Genomic DNA, 17,925 nt, shown 5'->3' with positions numbered 1-17,925 from the left:
ATACTGATGAAAAGGATTTATTTTATAGGCAGAGATATTTGAAATATGGGAATTAATAAGGATAAGAAGCATCACTTATATATACACCAAAAGTAACTATGGTTCTAAGGACTCCTTCCAAGATTGCACAGATCATTAGTTCTATAAGATATTGCTAATTGCTAATATCTATAAGATATTGCTTATTTCTCCTTCTATTTATTAGGACTCACTTTAAAATATTGTAAGAAAGAAAACCCAAATAAGGTGCCTTAAAAAAGAAAGATGTTTATTTTGTTCTCATGAAACAACAGAAGTGGATAATCCAGTACTGGTAGTACAATTCTACCATGCTCAACTCCCAAAGTCTGTCTCTAAATCTTCGTTCTAATATCTTCACTTCATTGGCAGGAAGAGCACAAAGTGCGTAGAGGAATGCTTGTCCATTTCCCTTTAAAGGCGTAAGTTAGGAGTGTCTCTCATCCATTCTGTTTTATCCCTATGGTCAAACAAACATGGCCACACTTAGCTCTAAAGGGTAACTCAAAAATGTAATCTCCAGCTAGTGGCCATGTGTCTCACTACATTTAGGATATTTATTATTAGGAAAAAGAAGAGACCTTGTGCTGGAGAAAAAATTAGCAATTTCTGTTACAATCCCTTTCCCTAGTGTTTGCTGAAATACTTTCCTAGTGTTTGTTGTAAAATTAACATCAAGTACAGTAAAACCTTGCTTTGTGAGCATAATTCATTCCGAAAACATGCTTTAATTCAAAGTACTTACATATCAAAGCAGATTTCCCCGTAAGAAATAACAGAAGCTCAGATGATTCATTCCACAACAAATCTAGCCCCTTATTTCTTCTTTAATACTGTGCAAATGATCAAGATAGACTTCTTATATAATCTTGCAATTTTGGCAATTCATATACCTCTTTTGTACTTCTCAATGATTTCCTTCTTAACTTCCACCATAATCATCTCCTTCTCCTTACTGCCTTTCTTTTCAACCTTTTTCTGCATGGGGGCCATTTTATATGCTCGCATGATGTTGACTACAGCACAGTATTAATAAACTCTTGTCATATACTGTATTTAATGTAACTGGCAATAAGGCTGCAGAGGAATGAGTCTATATCTGCAGGCAGCCTGACCTAGAATGAAGCAAAGCATTCTTAAGCTTATTCTTGTATGGAAAAGCAAAGGACTGTTCATAGATGTTTTGAAGTGACAAAAAAGAAAATACACTAGTGCCAGTTGTGGGCACCTTCCAACACTCTGAAAAATCATGGATTTCTGCCAGACACCATGGCCTGAGACTGAACATCCAAACATGGGAGGCGATCACTCACAGTCCGACAGCAAGAGACAGAGAGAGAACCAATGGTTCAGTTGTGGTCATGTGACATTCAGTGTCACATACTACTTGTAATGCAAGGCATTGTTTGTTTATCAAGTTAAAATTTACTAGAAATGTTTGCTCGTCTTGTGGAACCCTCACAGAACAAGTTGCTCACAATCCAAGGTTTTACTGTACTTCCCCTACAGTGTTCTGTCTCCTGTGTTTCATATAAGATAACCGTATTTCTGTAGTGGTAAGTGAAGTGCCAAAATATTCTTGTACTCCAGACCTTTCAAGTTATTAAGTTTAGAGAATTTATGATATAACTTAGGAAATTAGAGTAACATACTAGAATATATGTACTGACTGTGCCCCCTCCAAATTCATGTGTTGAAACCCTACCACTTAGCAATGTATTAGAAGGTGGGCCTCTGGGATTTAATGAGGATTAGATGAGGTCATGAGAATGGAGCCCTCATGAATAGGATTAGTGAGTGTCCTTATAAGAGTCACAACAGAGTTTACTTCCCCTCTCTGATCTCTGCCATGTGAGGACACAACCAGAAGCCAGTAATTTGCAAACTGGAAGAGGGCCTTCACCAGAACTTGACCATACTGGCACCCTTATCTCAAATTTACAACCTCTAGAACCCTGAGAAATAAATTTCTTTTGTTTATAAGCCACCCAGCCTACAATACTTTGTTATAGTAGCCCACACTCATGAAAATATAAGAACTGTAACAAACAAGCCCCCAGTGTCAGTTGTCTAACCTGATAAAAATTGATCACTTGCTCACACCAAGTCCAGTTTCGATGTTAATGTTGGTGAGTGGCCTTTTATGTGGCTATTTTAGTGATTCCACTATCCCTCAACTCTCTGATGGCTCTTCTGCATATTCCTGGGACAAGAGAAGCAGGTGTTTGGAGAGTCCTATAGGAAAAATATATAGGTCAAACCTGAAAGTGGTCTGCCTACTTTCTGCTCATATTTCATTAGGCACAATTCATTTTCAGGGCCACACTTAAATATGAGGTTTATTGTGCATACAGGAGTTCAAATAAATGGTTTTTTTGAACGCACTGAATAGATATATGTTGGGTTTTTCTGTTTGAGACTTTCCTTTTTTTTCCTCTCTAGGATTTACTAATTGCTGAGGGTTTTAGTTTTGGGCTAGGATGTCTCACATTGAAGGCTCGATTCTTAATTTACCTTTTCTCACTTGCCACTGTTTTTTTCTTCCAACTCCACTTTCCTATGATATTTTCCCACTTTATCCCATTTTGTACCAGGTAGAAAAATCCATGAAATTCTGTTTTCCCTAGCCATTGTATATTCTTCTTTCTCAATGGCATCTCCCAAAATGTATCCCATGATTTATGTGTGAATAATTATTTCTATTAACATGTTTGGTTTGAATGAAGAATCACCTATCTTTTCTTTCCTAATATCTATTATTTCCTCCAATGAGGAGCAACAACATAACTATTTTTCATACAAGCTGTTTGGGCCTACCTACAATTAATTACTCTATTGGGAGAATACTGAGAGGATGGCCTATTCAATAAATACATAAGAGCCAGATTCAGAGCCATGATCCCTCTCACTCAACAATAAGCCTAGGAACATTATGGGCATGTTTCACAAAATTTGTAGCTTAACTGAGTTTACTTTTTAGCATAACTTATTTTAAAATTATGCTAGCAACTGGGTTGCATGTTTTAAGAGGAGAAATAAATATCCTATGTTTATTTATTCAACAAGTATTTATAAAGCATCTGCCACGTGCAGGTACTTCGCAATACACTAGCAATAACTAGTGAATATGATGCAGATCCTTCTGTCTTGGCACTTACAGTGTAGCTAAGAACTGGACCATGAATAAGTAATTATAATCCAAAGAAAGTAAATGACTAAAAAGAGAGAAGTGTGTTATTAAATAGAGGGACCTAACCAAGTGTTTGTTTTTAGAGGAACTTTGATGATCTGATATTCTCAAGATGAGTTGGGGTAGGTAAGATAAAGTGGAAAGAATAAAAAGGGGAAAATTACAAATTCTTTCCAATATCCTAACATAATAACCTTAGAAATTCACAGAGAGTCCTGTAATTAATAACAACTGCTTGTATCAATAGCTCTACTCTTTCGGTTCCTAAAATCTTTTCACATCCATTATCTTAATTACTCCTCTCAAAAGCTTTATACCATCTTTATTATTACATTTATTTTGGAGATGAGGGAACTGAGATTCAGAATAATTTGACAAGGTCACACAGATAATAGGTAGCAAAATTGGATCATCAACAGGGGAGGTCATGTCCCCAAGTCTTTCAAATAGAGAGACCAAGTTTTAGAGGAAGCAGAGAGTAGTGATTAATAGACTACTTGGGTTAAAACCCTGATACTATCACTTAATAGCCAGATGATTTTTGGTAAGTTTAACATGTCTTTACTTGATGTTCCTCATTTAAAAAGTGAAGATAATCACAACACCTTCCTTGTGTGTTGTTACAAGGATGACATAAGTTAACATTTGTAAATTACTTACAACAGTCTCTGTGATGGGAAAATTTCATTAAATAATAGAGTCCCTGACTTGCATGCTGATGCACAGTTTCATTTTCTAGCTCTACATACAAACTAAATTCTAAATAATGGAGTAGACTAGTATTTTAGGTTTCCAGTAGACAAAAGTTGTTTCAGACAAGTATTAGTCCTAAACTGAGTTGGCATCCAAAGTGTGACATGATAGTTTCTATTTAAAATGACTTTTAAAAATCAACCTTTGAGATGCAATTAAACCCTTCTATATGAAATCTACAGTCAAATTGGTTTCCGTACAACACCCAGTGCTTATCCCAGCAGGTGCCCTCCTCAATGCCCATCACCCACCTTCCTCTCCCTCCCACCCCCCCCCATCAACCCTCAGTTTATTCTCAGTTTTTAAGAGTCTCTTATGGTTTGCCTCCCTCCCTAACTTTTTTTCCCCTTCCCTTCCCCCATGGTCTTCTGTTAAATTTCTCAGGATCCACATAAGAGTGAAAACATATGGTATCTGTCTTTCTCTGTATGACTTATTTCACTTAGCATAACACTTTTATTTTAATTTTTTTTTTCAACGTTTATTTATTTTTGGGACAGAGAGAGACAGAGCATGAACAGGGGAGGGGCAGAGAGAGAGGGAGACACAGAATTGGAAACAGGCTCCAGGCTCTGAGCCATCAGCCCAGAGCCTGACGCAGGGCTCGAGCTCACGGAGCACGAGATCGTGACCTGGCTGAAGTCGGACGCTTAACCGACTGCGCCACCCAGGCGCCCCAGCATAACACTCTTTAGTTCCATTCATATTGCTTCAAAAGGCCATATTTCATTCTTTCTCATTGCCAAGTAGTATCCCATTGTATATATAAACCACAACTTCTTTATCCATTCATCAGTTGATGGACATTTAGGCTCTTTCCATAATTTGGCTATTGTTGAAAGTGCTGCTGTAAACATTGGGGTACAAGTGCCCCTATGAGATGCAGTTAAACCCTTCTACAGACTTCTGAAATTCATTAAGAGAATTCAATTTGACAGAAACAAATATTGGGCTTAAGGAGGTGAACATCTGGCCTTATATATTGGTGGCATTACCAGAATCCCAGCTTTCACTGTGTTTTATGGCAGGGATTTGATTGATCCAGCTAACTGTAAACCATTTGAAGGAAGCTTGTAAGGTACTCATCCAAGAAAAGGGGGAGAGTAGGAATCACCAGTATAGAAGCTTCTCTACCCTGAAAGAGAATATTATGGAAAACTGGGCTGGATCAGATGCCTCAGCTTTTTCATTGAAAAGAATTAAGGGAAACAAGGGTGCTGCTGGAACTAGAAGAGATGCACTGTCATCTCAGAGATTTTATATTTTAGTACAACTGATAGCTCTGTATCAACTAAAAACGCATAACAAAATGATTAGGAGCAGACCTTTGAAATCTGGTAGATAGCCCAAATCCTGGCTCTGCCACTTATCAGTTGAATGATTTTGGATAAACCACGGATTCTTATTGTGCCTTAGTTTCACCACCTGAAAGTTGGCTTAATGATGCTATTTACAGAGTTACTAAGAGGATTAAATTCCATAAGAACATAAGGAAACATTTAGCCTAGTGCCTACCACACAGAAGTTGAAAGTGTTGTAATTGTAAAAATCTTTGTGGCCAAGTGGTAACTAAGCAGTAACAAAGGCAAATAAAATATATGAATCAGGAGCACCTGGGTGGCTCAGTCGGTTGAGCGTCCTACTTTGGCTCAGGTCATTATCTTGCAGTTCATGAGTTCAAGCCCCACGTCGGGCTCTGTGCTGACAGCTCAGAGCCTGCAGCCTACTTCAGATTCTGTCTGCCTCTCTCTCCCCCTCTCTTTCTGCCTCTCCCCTGTTCATGCTCTCTCTCTCTCTCAAAAATAAGCATTAATTTTTTTAAAAAAATATACAAATATTTCCATTTATAATTAAATTGTGAAGATGACATTTCATCTTATGCAAGCACAAGCCTCTCCTTGAAATTGAAGTTTGAAAATGCAAACCCGTGAAAACCTCGAACACATTTTCAAATGATTTTAATCAAAGGCATCTTAAAAATACCCTTGGTACAGCATAGACAATATAGTCAAAAATACTGTAATAGTGTTGTATGGTGACAGATGGTAGTTCCACTTGTGCGAATAGCATAATGTAGAGCTATGGAATCACCATGTTGAACACCTGAACCTGATATAGCATTGTGTCAACTACCCTTCAATTTAAAAAAAAAATTACCCTTAGTTTTGTTTTATTTTTTTTTAATGTTTCATTTATTTTTGAAAGAGAGTGAGAGAGTGCGAACGGGGGGTGGGGCACAGAGTGAAAGGGAGACAGAGGATCTGAAGCAGACTCTGTGCTGACAGTAGAGGGCTGATGCAGGACTCAAACACACCAACCATGAGATAATGACCTGAGCTGAAGTCAGATGCTTAACTGACTAAGCCAACCAGGCATCTCAAAATTACCCCTAATTTAATATAAGTAGAATCTTTATTAAGTTTTCTTCCCTAAAACTAACTTTATTTGATGTTAAACTTTTTCATCCATGGCATATGTATGCTCCCATGCATTTGTTGCAATAATTATTATACACAAATTTATAGATATGAGTGATAAGAAAGACAGAATGGTATGAGGGGAAGAACACGGGATTTGGAATGAGAAAATTAAAGAGATAGTTTTGGCATTAGCCAGTCAAAACACATGTGAACTTTAATCTCATCCAGATTCCACAACCTCTGCATTTGCACTATAAGTATGGTGACCCCTATTCTATCTCCCTTATTTGAGGAACATCCAGTAACATGTTGGAGCTCTTACCAGCTATGAGAGCTGACAGCATTTTTTTTCTCCATTCTTACTCAAAGACATCAAGTTGGTACCTTGAAACTAACAATCATCGGAATATTTACACCATGAAAATTGACAGATGCTACAAAACAGCGTATTCTGCCCCCGTGCCCCATTTCACCTCCAAGATCTGTCTATTAATCTTTGCTAGCACACTACTGGGAATGATATATGAGAATATGTGCCTGGAAGTGTTTTGCAAACTATAAAATGTAACACAAATATGTTAAATATTCATTACAGAAATTTATAGATATATAGGGAATTAGTAACCTGCGTATGAAAATACCATTAAATGATCTTGCCTAATTAAAAAGCAAAGCATTAATAAGAAAAAGGACACATTTAAATCACTTGACTTGTATTTTATAGAATTGCACTATCAAATGAAGCCTGTCATGACAGAATGTTATATAGAACTTTAGCAGGGTGACTAACCATCTCTGTTTGCCTAGGATTATGGGGTCCTTGTCACATCCAGGACAAGGATTAGCTATATAACTTGCAAAGCCCAATGCAAAATGTAAATATGGAATACCTTGTTCAAAAAATATTAAGAATTTCAAGATAGCAACAGCAGAGCATTAAACCAAGTACAGGCAGCTTTGGGCGGGGAACACTCAGCTGCATGCTTATGAAGCTGGTCCTACATATGACACAGGCTTTTCAGTGCTAAACCAAGAACAACCTGGGGCAAATAGGGACTAGGATGGTTGATTCCCCTAGCTTTGCTTCAAAACTGGTTAGCATTAGCATTAATATACTAACAAAGTTTTAGCACACCCAAGGAAATACACCAAATGCACCAAGCACTACCAATTCAGTCATAAGTGAAGAACAGGGACAAGAATACAGCTTGAATAACACCTTGTCTATAAAGTTCTTTGTTTCAGTTTGTATAATTCAGTGAACTAAATGGCTCTGCTGTGTAGTTCACTATTCCTGAGTCTTTCCAGGATATAGGATATAGACCTAGAATATAGAAAGGCATTGTAAAATTTTACCTTAAAATAAGTTTCAGACAAATTTTAAATGAATAAATGGACAATTGATGTGTAAGATCATTCTATGGATGTGTTCATAAGTAGAGATAAGATCTGAGAAATGCTGAAAAAAAATCACTGGATGGTATGAATTATATATATGCTGCATATTTGTAACATGTATGTAAAGAAAATGATTACTTATGTTCATGTACATGTAAAACACACACACACACACACACACACACACACACACACACACACACATTGAGGTTCCTAACAGGAGAAATTAGTCTGATATTTAAAGTAACAAACAATTTAAAGTGATGACACATGAAATAATTCTCCTGCTCTCCTTTATTGAGTTTATGGAGATGACTATGACTAAGTATCCACCATTGTCTTTGTGCAAACGATGCAAATAATTAGAGCAGTGGTTCTCAAACTTTGGTGTGCATTAGAATTACCTGAAAGACTTATTTTGGCACAAATGGTGAAACCCACTGACTTTCTGATTCAATAGTTCTCTGGTATGGCTAGAGGATTTGCATTTCTGACAAGTTTATAGGTGATGCTGCTGGCTCTGGGACTGTATTTTGGAGAACCACAGAAATTGTCAAGCATTTGTGAACTTAACTATCATCTAATAATTATATGTTACATTGCTGCATTCACTGTTGTTGGAGGAATTAAAAGTATTTTCTAATAAACATAAATGCTAATTAATTACATTTATGGCTGTAGAGCTAGTACTTTATTTGAGAAAGCCTGAAATTGGATTGAAAGTTAATGCTTCCATTGTATCTAGGGACTTGCTTAGAGCCAAGATCTTTTTTTGATCTGCAATATTATATTTCTGCTACAAGTAATTTAAATTATAAGCCTTTTAAAAGTACTCAGCCATCAATTACTACCCCCTAACATCATTGTGTGTAACCTCGTGAGGCTATGCACTTTATAGATCCTGAATTAAGTTGCATATTAGGAGAGTAATTAGGGGAAATATAGCCAGGGGGGCATAACAGTCATGTCGCTTCAATCTTCACATGCCCTAATGTACATTTTTCTATCGTTCTGCTTTCTTTTCTCCGATTATATCACTGAAACTCTAAGAAATATTAAAACAGATTTGAGACGCACTTAACATGAAATTAAATCAAATAAAGGTACTCTGTTCTGAAGATTTAACTACGTACTTTCTCACATATCAAAATCTACCAGACATGATAAAGTGTAACATCTATAACCCAGGTTCCTAGAAAGAAGCATCAGAATTAAATTAGATACATGTAAAAATGTCCATCCAGTGCCTGCCACATAGTAATTGCTAGACTTTTTTAAACGTCATTTTCAAGCGTGCATGTTGAAGAAGTTATCAGCATGAAAATATTTTAAGTCAGAAGTGTGTGGTGTAGGATTTCAAAGGCAGAAGCATTTTTGGACTGTCAGGATATAGGAGGAGAAAATTTCAAGTGAAGAGAATAACATATTCAGAGGTAAAGTTTTTAAATTGTGAGCTCAAGTTTAGAGGATGGAAAGCAATTTAGCCTAAACCAGCGAATTTCAACCCTGGTTGCGCATTAGAATCACTTGGGTGTTTTAAAATTCCAAGTGCCTGAGCCCCCACTCTATACCAATTAAATCTGAATCTCCAGGGGTCAGAGATAGGCTTCAGTAAAAAACAAACAAACAAACAGAAAAAGTCTCCAGAGTACTTTCGAGGAGGAAACAAAAGAGAAAAATCATGGATTGACAAGCTGAAGTTTCGTACTGTTATGATCAGCCAGAAACTGTGTTTATTAATTTCCCGTAGGGACACAACACGCAGTTTTGAAGGCTTAACACAGAGTAATTTGGGCAACCGTCACTGCCCTTCACAAAGAACTTTGAGCCATTTTGGCATCTGTGACTGCTAACAAGGTCCCTGCTGACTTATTAGACTTCCCATCATGGGGGATCCTTGGACAAGAGTGAAACAGTGACACATCCTGCACCTTGCTCTTAGTAGATGGAAACAGCAAGCTCATAAATTCATTTTGTAGTCCATAGTAAAAAGAGGCTTCCAAGGTGTATCAATTCAGCACAGATACAACCCAACCGCAGTGTAGAGGAAAAAAACCCCACAGGTTTGAAGAGCTATATTCGATTCCTTGATTCCCTCAATTACTAGCTTGAATGTAGGTGTGTTAACTAATAGACGTGTAACTTTTATAAACTTGATTTCTCATCTGTAAATTGGGACAATGATTTTATTTATAATAACAGGTCACCCTGGGGTTCAAATGAGATCACCTATGTAAAAGATATTTCAAAAGCTTCAAGTATAAATTGTTATTATTTGGTGCCTAGAATTTCCTCTTTGACTTGCTCTTCCAAAAGAGAATTAAAATCTCAGCAAGAGAATCTATTGATATTGGTATAATCCTTTCTTATTTTTCCAAAGTGATTTACTGACAAAATAATGAATTGTGTGAAGAAGTAAAATAGAAAATCATTTATTCAAAATTTCATAGTATTCACATCCATGACATTTTTCTCTGTTTTGTCTCTTAACAAACAGCAGAGTAGAGCTTTCTGATGGTCCCTTAAGATTTTATGGAGAGAAATGTATGTTTCTTATTCCCAATCTCTATAGAATGGTATAAGTGAAGGATTGCAACATATTTTATATCTGGTTTTCTTTTAAATACCAAGATGTGAGAGTCTCTGTCTTTGTGGAAAATCAAAGCAAAAGATTTGGTTCCTACGTATAAGGCATTTCTAGTCTATTTCAAGAGACAAGATGTACACAGTTCATTTAAGAGTTAATATAGTAAGATGATCTATATTAATAATCGAGTACCTGTCACAGGAGGTCAGATATTTGCTCAGTCTGTATCTTTGAACTATTTCTGAGCATGTATCACAATATTCTGACAAATTCCATATGCTTCTTTTTCAGATGTCCTTTCTGAATAACTTTGGAGGCTTTCCCAGATTCAGTATCTGGAAAATTAGCCAAAGAAGCGAGTAAAGAAACACAAGCCTCACTGAGAACACTGTTAGAATGGCAATCCTACTTTCTTTTTTTTTTAATATGAAATTTATTGTCAAATTGGTTTCCATATAACACCCAGTGCTTCTTCCAACAGGTGCCCTCCTCAATGCCCAACACCCACCCTTCCCTCCTTCTCATTCCCGATCAACCCTCAGTTTATTCTGTTTTTAAGAGTCTCTTATGGTTTGCCTCCCTCCCTCTCTAACTTTTTTTTCCTTCCCCTCCCCCATGGTCTTCTTTTAAGTTTCTCAGGATCCACATAAGAGTGAAAACATATGGTATCTGTCTTTCTCTGTATGACTTAATTCACTTAGCATAACTCTTTCCAGTTCCATCCATGTTGCTACAAAAGGCCATATTTCATTCTTTCTTATTGCCAAGTAGTATTCTACTGTGTATATAAACCACAATTTCTTTATCCATTCATTGTGAAGAAGATGGCGGTGTAGGGGGATGCTGGGCTCAATCCTACTTTCTAAGATCACTCTAATGTTGGATAAAGACAAGCAGCAGTCAGGTTTCTGTAGAGCAAAGGAGTTTAGGAAGGGGAGAGGTGTCGGGTGCTGGGATGGGTCCTGATGGTGGGGAGTTGTGGCAAAAGAGACTTTCCTGCAGGGGGAGTACCCCCATATTCTTGGCCAGTCCTCTCATGATGACCACCCATTGTTCAAATGCAATGAACTGATAGAAGTGACGGGTACTACTCAGGAAGCATTCATTTGTGCCAGATTCTATACTAGAAGCTTCACACCTGCTACAGAATTATTCCTCATTAGAATCCAGATAGGCATTAATTATTCCCTCTCTTACCAATGAAGAAACTGAGTCTCAAAAAAAATTTAACTTGACAAAGGTTATGCTTTTGGTAAGAAATATAGAATTTAAAGCTGGGTTTGCATAATTCTAACAATCTTTTCTCTATAGCAGTATATTCAAACGGGATAGACACACTACTGCAGGTTCACTAAGACTTTCTACAGGGTACATGTTACAGAGAGTGTTAAGCAAATTTATTTCCAGGTCCTCCTCCCAAGAACATTGTTCTAAAATCAATCTTAAATGGAAAGGCTCCCGAAGGTTCTCCTTTACCTCTGCCTCATATACAATCCTTTTTCCTACTTTTCACAAGAAAAACCTTCTTCTCACACATCCTGAATCCGTACTCAACAGAACACATTATCAGAAGGGGTAAAAACTTACAGGGTGTCAAACAGATAGAAAATTCAAAATATTGGTGCCAGTGTTGCTAAAGGGCATGACTTTAATGACTAGGTAGCAAATATCTTGCAAGTTGAGTGATTTGTAAATAAATTCATAATTTATAAGATTGCTTTCATGAAAGAATTCTTGGTTGAGTTACAGCTGATGGATCAGATTATTTGATGATGGATTAGTGTGTCATTTTTGGCATATAACTAAAATAGAGTTAAAATAATTAAGTGAAATTACTCTAAAAACTCTTTTGTTTCCATGTAGTTATTTTTGAGAACAAAATTTTCTCAGGACCTACATTTAGTTTCTGAAATTCAGAATAGAATTTATGCTAAGCTTTATCCTTTGGGGTATTAATCCATGGATAGCTGAATTAATTTTTAATTAGTGATCTTTCACCAATATTATTAAGAAATAAACTTTCACTAAAATTTTACTTTTTTATATTTAATATTTTATAAAGCAGTTTAATATATTTATGTGATTTTGATAGGTTGCTATGGCTAAAATGTTTAATGATAAATTAACCCGTTTTATTTTATTTATTTTTATTTTTTTAAATGTTTATTTATTTTTGAGACAGAGAGAGACAGAGCATGAATGAGGGAGGGTCAGAGAGAGGGAGACACAGAATCTGAAACAGGCTCCAGGCTCTGAGCTGTCAGCACAGAGCCCGACGCGGGGCTCGAACTCACGGACCGCGAGATCATGACCTGAGCCGAAGTCGGCTGCTTAACCGACTGAGCCACCCAGGCGCCCCTTAACCCATTTTAGATTAATGCTTACATGAAATTTTTAAAGACAATTTTAATTGTATAACTATTTTAATTGCAAAAAAGTTTTTTTCTTTAAATCAAGCATAACTTATATAACACTTAGTATGTTTCTAAGGGAAAGTAGAACAAAAATATGATATGAAGTCAAAAAAAACCTCATAAATTTTCAGGTGATAATGGAGTTTGTTTAGGTATTTTTGACATGGATGATAGTGAATAAGATGGATGTATTTTTAAAAAGTGGTACTAATTTTTTAGTTTTAAATTTGTGCTATTTGCAATATCTCTGAAGTTATAACCTCTGAAAGTATTTACAATTATGATTAAAATAATCTGGAATCTACTTAAAAATATGTGAGAGCATATATAAAATGTGTTTTTAAAACTTTCATTTGGTGCTTCTCAAGGATAACAGCTTAAAGACTATTGATCTACAGAAGTTTGTCCTCCATGATATGTAATTTATTGCTACATAAGATACATTCAAGAGCCTAAGCTCTAGAATAAAACAAGCTTGTGTCCCAACTTTAATTTCTCTTATTTATTTTTTAACTGTACACAAGTTACTTTACTTCTCTAAGCCCCTTTTTTTTCAAGTCTATGTAATGGAGATGATAAAGATACCTAATTTGTAGGATCACTCTGAAGAGTATAAGAAATTTGTCATGTCAAGCTCTTAGAAAAATCCCTGTATATAGTAAGGGACACACACACACACACACACACACACACACACACACACACACACAATGTATATAATCATAAAAGTTTCACAGACAAGAGGGGATGGAAGTGTGTGTTCTTAGGCTAAGCTTCCAGTGAGTGCAGGGCTCAGGATGGTCTCTGAGAATGAGTACAAAAAGCTCAAAAGAAAAGAAAAAAGTCACAAACTGAGGGGCAGAAATACTGTGAGCCACAGTGGTGGAAGAGCAAAAAGCAGTGAATGTGAAAGTCAAGGGTTGCACCTTTAAAAATGAAGAGGTTTGGGCACCTGGGTGGTTCATTAGTTAAGCGTCTGACTTGATTTCCACTCAGGTCATGATCTTGTGGTTCGTGTGTTTGAGCCCCTCCTTGGGCTCTGAGCTGGCAGTGCAGAGCCTGCTTGGTATTCTCTCTCTCTTTCTGTCCCTCCCCTGCTCATGTTTCTCTCTCTCTCTCTCTCTCTCTCTCTCTCCCTCCCTCAAAATAAATAAATAAACTTTAAAAAATGAAGAGTTTGACAAGAAAATAAACCTAGATGCAGAAAATTAGCTAGAACTCCCCTGCCCAAATCATAGTGCCTCCACTGTGTGTATCTACCTTTACCACCACCACCACCACCACCACCACCATCATCATCATCATCATATGACAGTTTCTGTTTGTTTGATATTTCCAAATTCTGAAATTTAATAATATGCCCTTAGCCATATTGCCCCAAATAGGTTGCTATTTTACAATTTAACTTTGATAAATTAACTTCTTTGTATGGTTCTGAATCTGAGTTTTATTTATGTTTTATGTTTTGTCTGCATGGACTCTAAAATATCTTACTCTTGCTCTTCCCAGGTGCTGTAGGAGAGAGAACACAAAATAACAAGAGCTCAGATCTAGAAGATCTATATCTTAACTGATATAGGTTAAAATCCCAACTCTTCCAGTGCCTGTGTAGCCTAGGAAAAGTCAACTTCACTGAGACTCAGTTTTCTCTTCTTTCCAATGGGGAAAATAATATGTAATTGGCAGAGTTGCTATAAAGGTTGGCAGACATATGCTGCCAAAAGCATTTAGCACAGTTAATATTCTGAAAATAATATCTCTCATCCTTATTATATTCCCACTGTTAGTATTTCTGATGCAATGAAGGGAACCATTTAATGGAGTCTTGATCAACTTTGAAATGGGTAGTTTGCAAAATCTAGCACATGGATGACCTGATGATGTCCCCCATACTGTGATGCAGAAGGTCACACATTTCATGTTTCCTCTGGAACCAGAAACCAAAATTAAAAGTAACCTCCAGAACTGGAAAGCAAGGAGACACATAACAGGCTGGAAAGATCTTCTCTAAGTGAAAGTGACCATGCTGATTATTATAAAAAGTTCTTACTGCTCTTCAGTATCCAGAGGAGAAATAATAGGCAGAAGCATCAGGAGGGCATACAACTGGCTCCACCTAGTCCATCTGGTTAATCAGTCCACTGTCCCCAGATTAATACCCTTAAATTCCACCAAGATTTATTAAATGTAAAGAATCCTACTACAGCATGAATTTTATTACTTTGAATTAAGCTCTCAAATGTAGTTGTAAACTAAATGAGATAATCACTGAGATTTTCAACTACCAGGGCCAACTGATTTTTTCTTTTCAATTTTCTTTTTACCAACAGGATTTGCTAGTCCACTTACTGGGATAGCAGATGCCTCTCAAAGCAGCATGCACAATGCCTTGCACATCTATATGAATGGAACGATGTCTCAGGTACAGGGATCTGCCAATGATCCCATTTTTCTTCTTCACCATGCATTTGTTGACAGGTTGGTTGACACTTTTTCACAAATTATGTGCTCATTGGTATTAAATGTAGTAGGACTTTAGCTATTATATAAAAGCTAAGAAATTATGGTACTTTGTTGTCTCAGATCGGATTCTCACACAAAAAGACCCTAACGTAAGGAGTTGGAGGCAAATGTTTTCATTTAAGTGTTTCATTGAAGAGAAACCAGTAAGGGTGTGGGTAAAGCAGGATAAGAAGGGGAAAAAAGCCAAATGAGAGTATAATGTCAGTTGAAATCCCAGACTCAGCCAGATTTTGATAGTGTAAAGCACACCCCAACTTGTCCTGCCTTAACACAAGAAAACTAAGTATTTGCATTACCATATCAAATAGTCATTGGTTACAGGTTTCCCTGAGGTAGCAGTTGTAAAGGTCCCAGGCACTAGTCCATTCCAGACAGGCTATATGGCTCCAGTACCCAAGGGCAGTCTTCTGAAGGTTGCACGGTCCTCTGGTTAGGAGGAAAGCATGTAAAAGCAGAGAGGTGGGCACACAAGGCTGGCACAAGAGATCTAAGGCCATCTGGGCAGGACGCAAATATGCTACATTTCTCTTCAATATATATATTTTTTCTCTCTGGCGGTATTATTGTTATTTCTTCTTTTCCAACCTCAGACCCTCACATAGAAACAGATAGAGTTTTTGATCTCAACCTTGGTCTGAGCATTATATGATTAATTCTCCAGACATGATGCACTATGGCTCACCCATCTTCTTTAATGTGATTTAATTCTCCTGGAGCCTTTTGCACCCTTATTAACCCTCTTCCATTACATGTGCAATACCTTATCCATAAAGATTTTAGATTTAATCACAGGTGATGATAGCAGAAGAGAAAGTACATAGAGGAAGGTCAGCTTTCTGTTTCTGGAATTCTTCAAGAAGAGAGGAGGAAATAAAGCACTGAACCCTGACAGATGAATATAGGACTCTTTTTTTTTTCTTTTTTTTTTTTTTTTTTTTTTTTTTGGTCCTCTCTCAGGTAATTTTCTCACAACAGCCAATGAGTAAAGGGCACAGATTTATACCTGCCATTAAGGTAATACTTTCCTTCTCTTTGTTAAATATAACAAGTTCTATTTTTCCTGTCTTAAAGAAACTGAAACTGAAAATTAGATGTTTTGCTATATTATCACCATTTCTAACCCACTCATTTTCCCAGGAGTATGGACATAATAACAGTTAAAAAAGTGACCACTATGGGCGCCTGCACACCTCAGTCAGTTAAGCTTCCCACTTAGGCTCAGGTCATGATCTTATGGTGCATGGGTTGGAGCCCCACATCAGGCTCTGTGCTGACAGCTCAGAGGCTGGGCCCTGCTTCGGATTCTGTGTCTCCCTCTCTCTCTGCCCTTCTCCGCTTATACTCTGTCTCTCTCTCTCTCTCTCTCTCAAAAATAAAGAAAACATTTTTAAAAAATGATCACTAGCCTGGAAGATTATTAGGCATATTTTTATTGCCTTCGTGACTACTCTAATATTATAGGAATTAAGTAATATCCCCAGTCAAGTTTTATTTGAAATCAGTTTTTAAGTAAGTGTATAAGCATCAAAATTTTGATATCAATATATCATAACTACCTATACCCATATAGAAAGAAGGAAGAAGAACACTTAGAAAAACATCTTATCAGAAAAGATATGTTGAGGGGCGCCTGGGTGGCGCAGTCGGTTAAGCGTCCGACTTTAGCCAGGTCACGATCTCGCGGTCCGTGAGTTCGAGCCCCGCGTCAGGCTCTGGGCTGATGGCTCAGAGCCTGGAGCCTGTTTCCGATTCTGTGTCTCCCTCTCTCTCTGCCCCTCCCCCGTTCATGCTCTGTCTCTCTCTGTCCCAAAAATAAATAAACGTTGAAAAAAAAAATTAAAAAAAAAAAAAAGAAAAGATATATTGAACTCTTTTTATGAAGTCATTTTTATCTCATATTGTCCTTGTGAATTTTGGGCATTTTTTGATCTTTAGCGCCCCATGAAGTTAAAGAATTCTGGATTTCCTAGACACATTGATGCCCTAGGCAAGATATCAGCAAACTATGGATTATAGGCCAAATCTGTCTCCTGCCTTATTTGTATTTAAGGACTTACCAGAACACAGCCACATCATTCATTTATATTGTCTATGGCTGCTTTCATGCTACAAGGACAGAGTTGAGTAGTTGTGACTGAGGCCATATGGCCCACAAAATGGAAAATATTTAGTTTCTGGCCGTTTACAGAAAAAGTTTGCTGACCCCTGACAAACCACAGAATTCTACATTTATATACGAGAAAACAGTTAAAAAACAGTTGATCTGTGGCTAGCTTGCTTATATCTGTATTTATAGAAAATACTATAATTGAATTCAGTGTCTGAAGGCATGTTTGCTTAACATAGATAAGGCCATTATGCAGATATATGGCTTTTAGGCCATTTTGCCACCTGAAAATTAAAATTTAAAATTTTCTGTCCTCTTAGAATTCTCTGCTAATCCTTACTATTAGATATCTGTATAGTTATTAAAATAACTTAAAAATAATAAGCAAATAGGGGCACCTGAGTGGCTCAGTTGGTTGAGTGTCTGACTCTTGATTTTAGCTCAGGTCATGATCCCAGGATTGTGAGGTCAAGCCCCGTGTCAGACTCTGTGCTGACAGCGTGGATTCTCTTTCT

General features: G+C 37.0%; 1 protein-coding gene and 1 long non-coding RNA gene across 3 annotated transcripts in view; one reads left to right on the top strand and one right to left on the bottom strand.

Moving 5' to 3' along the window:
• TYR (tyrosinase) overlaps nt 1–17,925 on the top strand; it is a 106,169-nt gene that overhangs the window by 31,790 nt on the left and 56,454 nt on the right. For both annotated transcript variants that reach the window (XM_003992642.5, XM_045038634.1), the window contains exon 3: nt 15,111–15,258. In XM_003992642.5, coding sequence (XP_003992691.3) covers nt 15,111–15,258 — 148 coding nt within the window. The remainder of the gene's footprint in view (nt 1–15,110; nt 15,259–17,925) is intronic.
• Nucleotides 255–17,864, bottom strand: LOC123380451. Its single transcript, XR_006586217.1, has 3 exons — nt 17,809–17,864; nt 2,094–2,253; nt 255–478 (listed from the first exon to the last, which is right to left on the bottom strand). It is a non-coding gene; the product is annotated as an uncharacterized LOC123380451 (long non-coding RNA).

This window comes from Felis catus, chromosome D1 (assembly GCF_018350175.1).
Source record: "Felis catus isolate Fca126 chromosome D1, F.catus_Fca126_mat1.0, whole genome shotgun sequence".
Taxonomy (NCBI): Eukaryota; Metazoa; Chordata; class Mammalia; order Carnivora; family Felidae; genus Felis; species Felis catus.
This window is presented reverse-complemented; position numbering and strand designations above follow the sequence as displayed.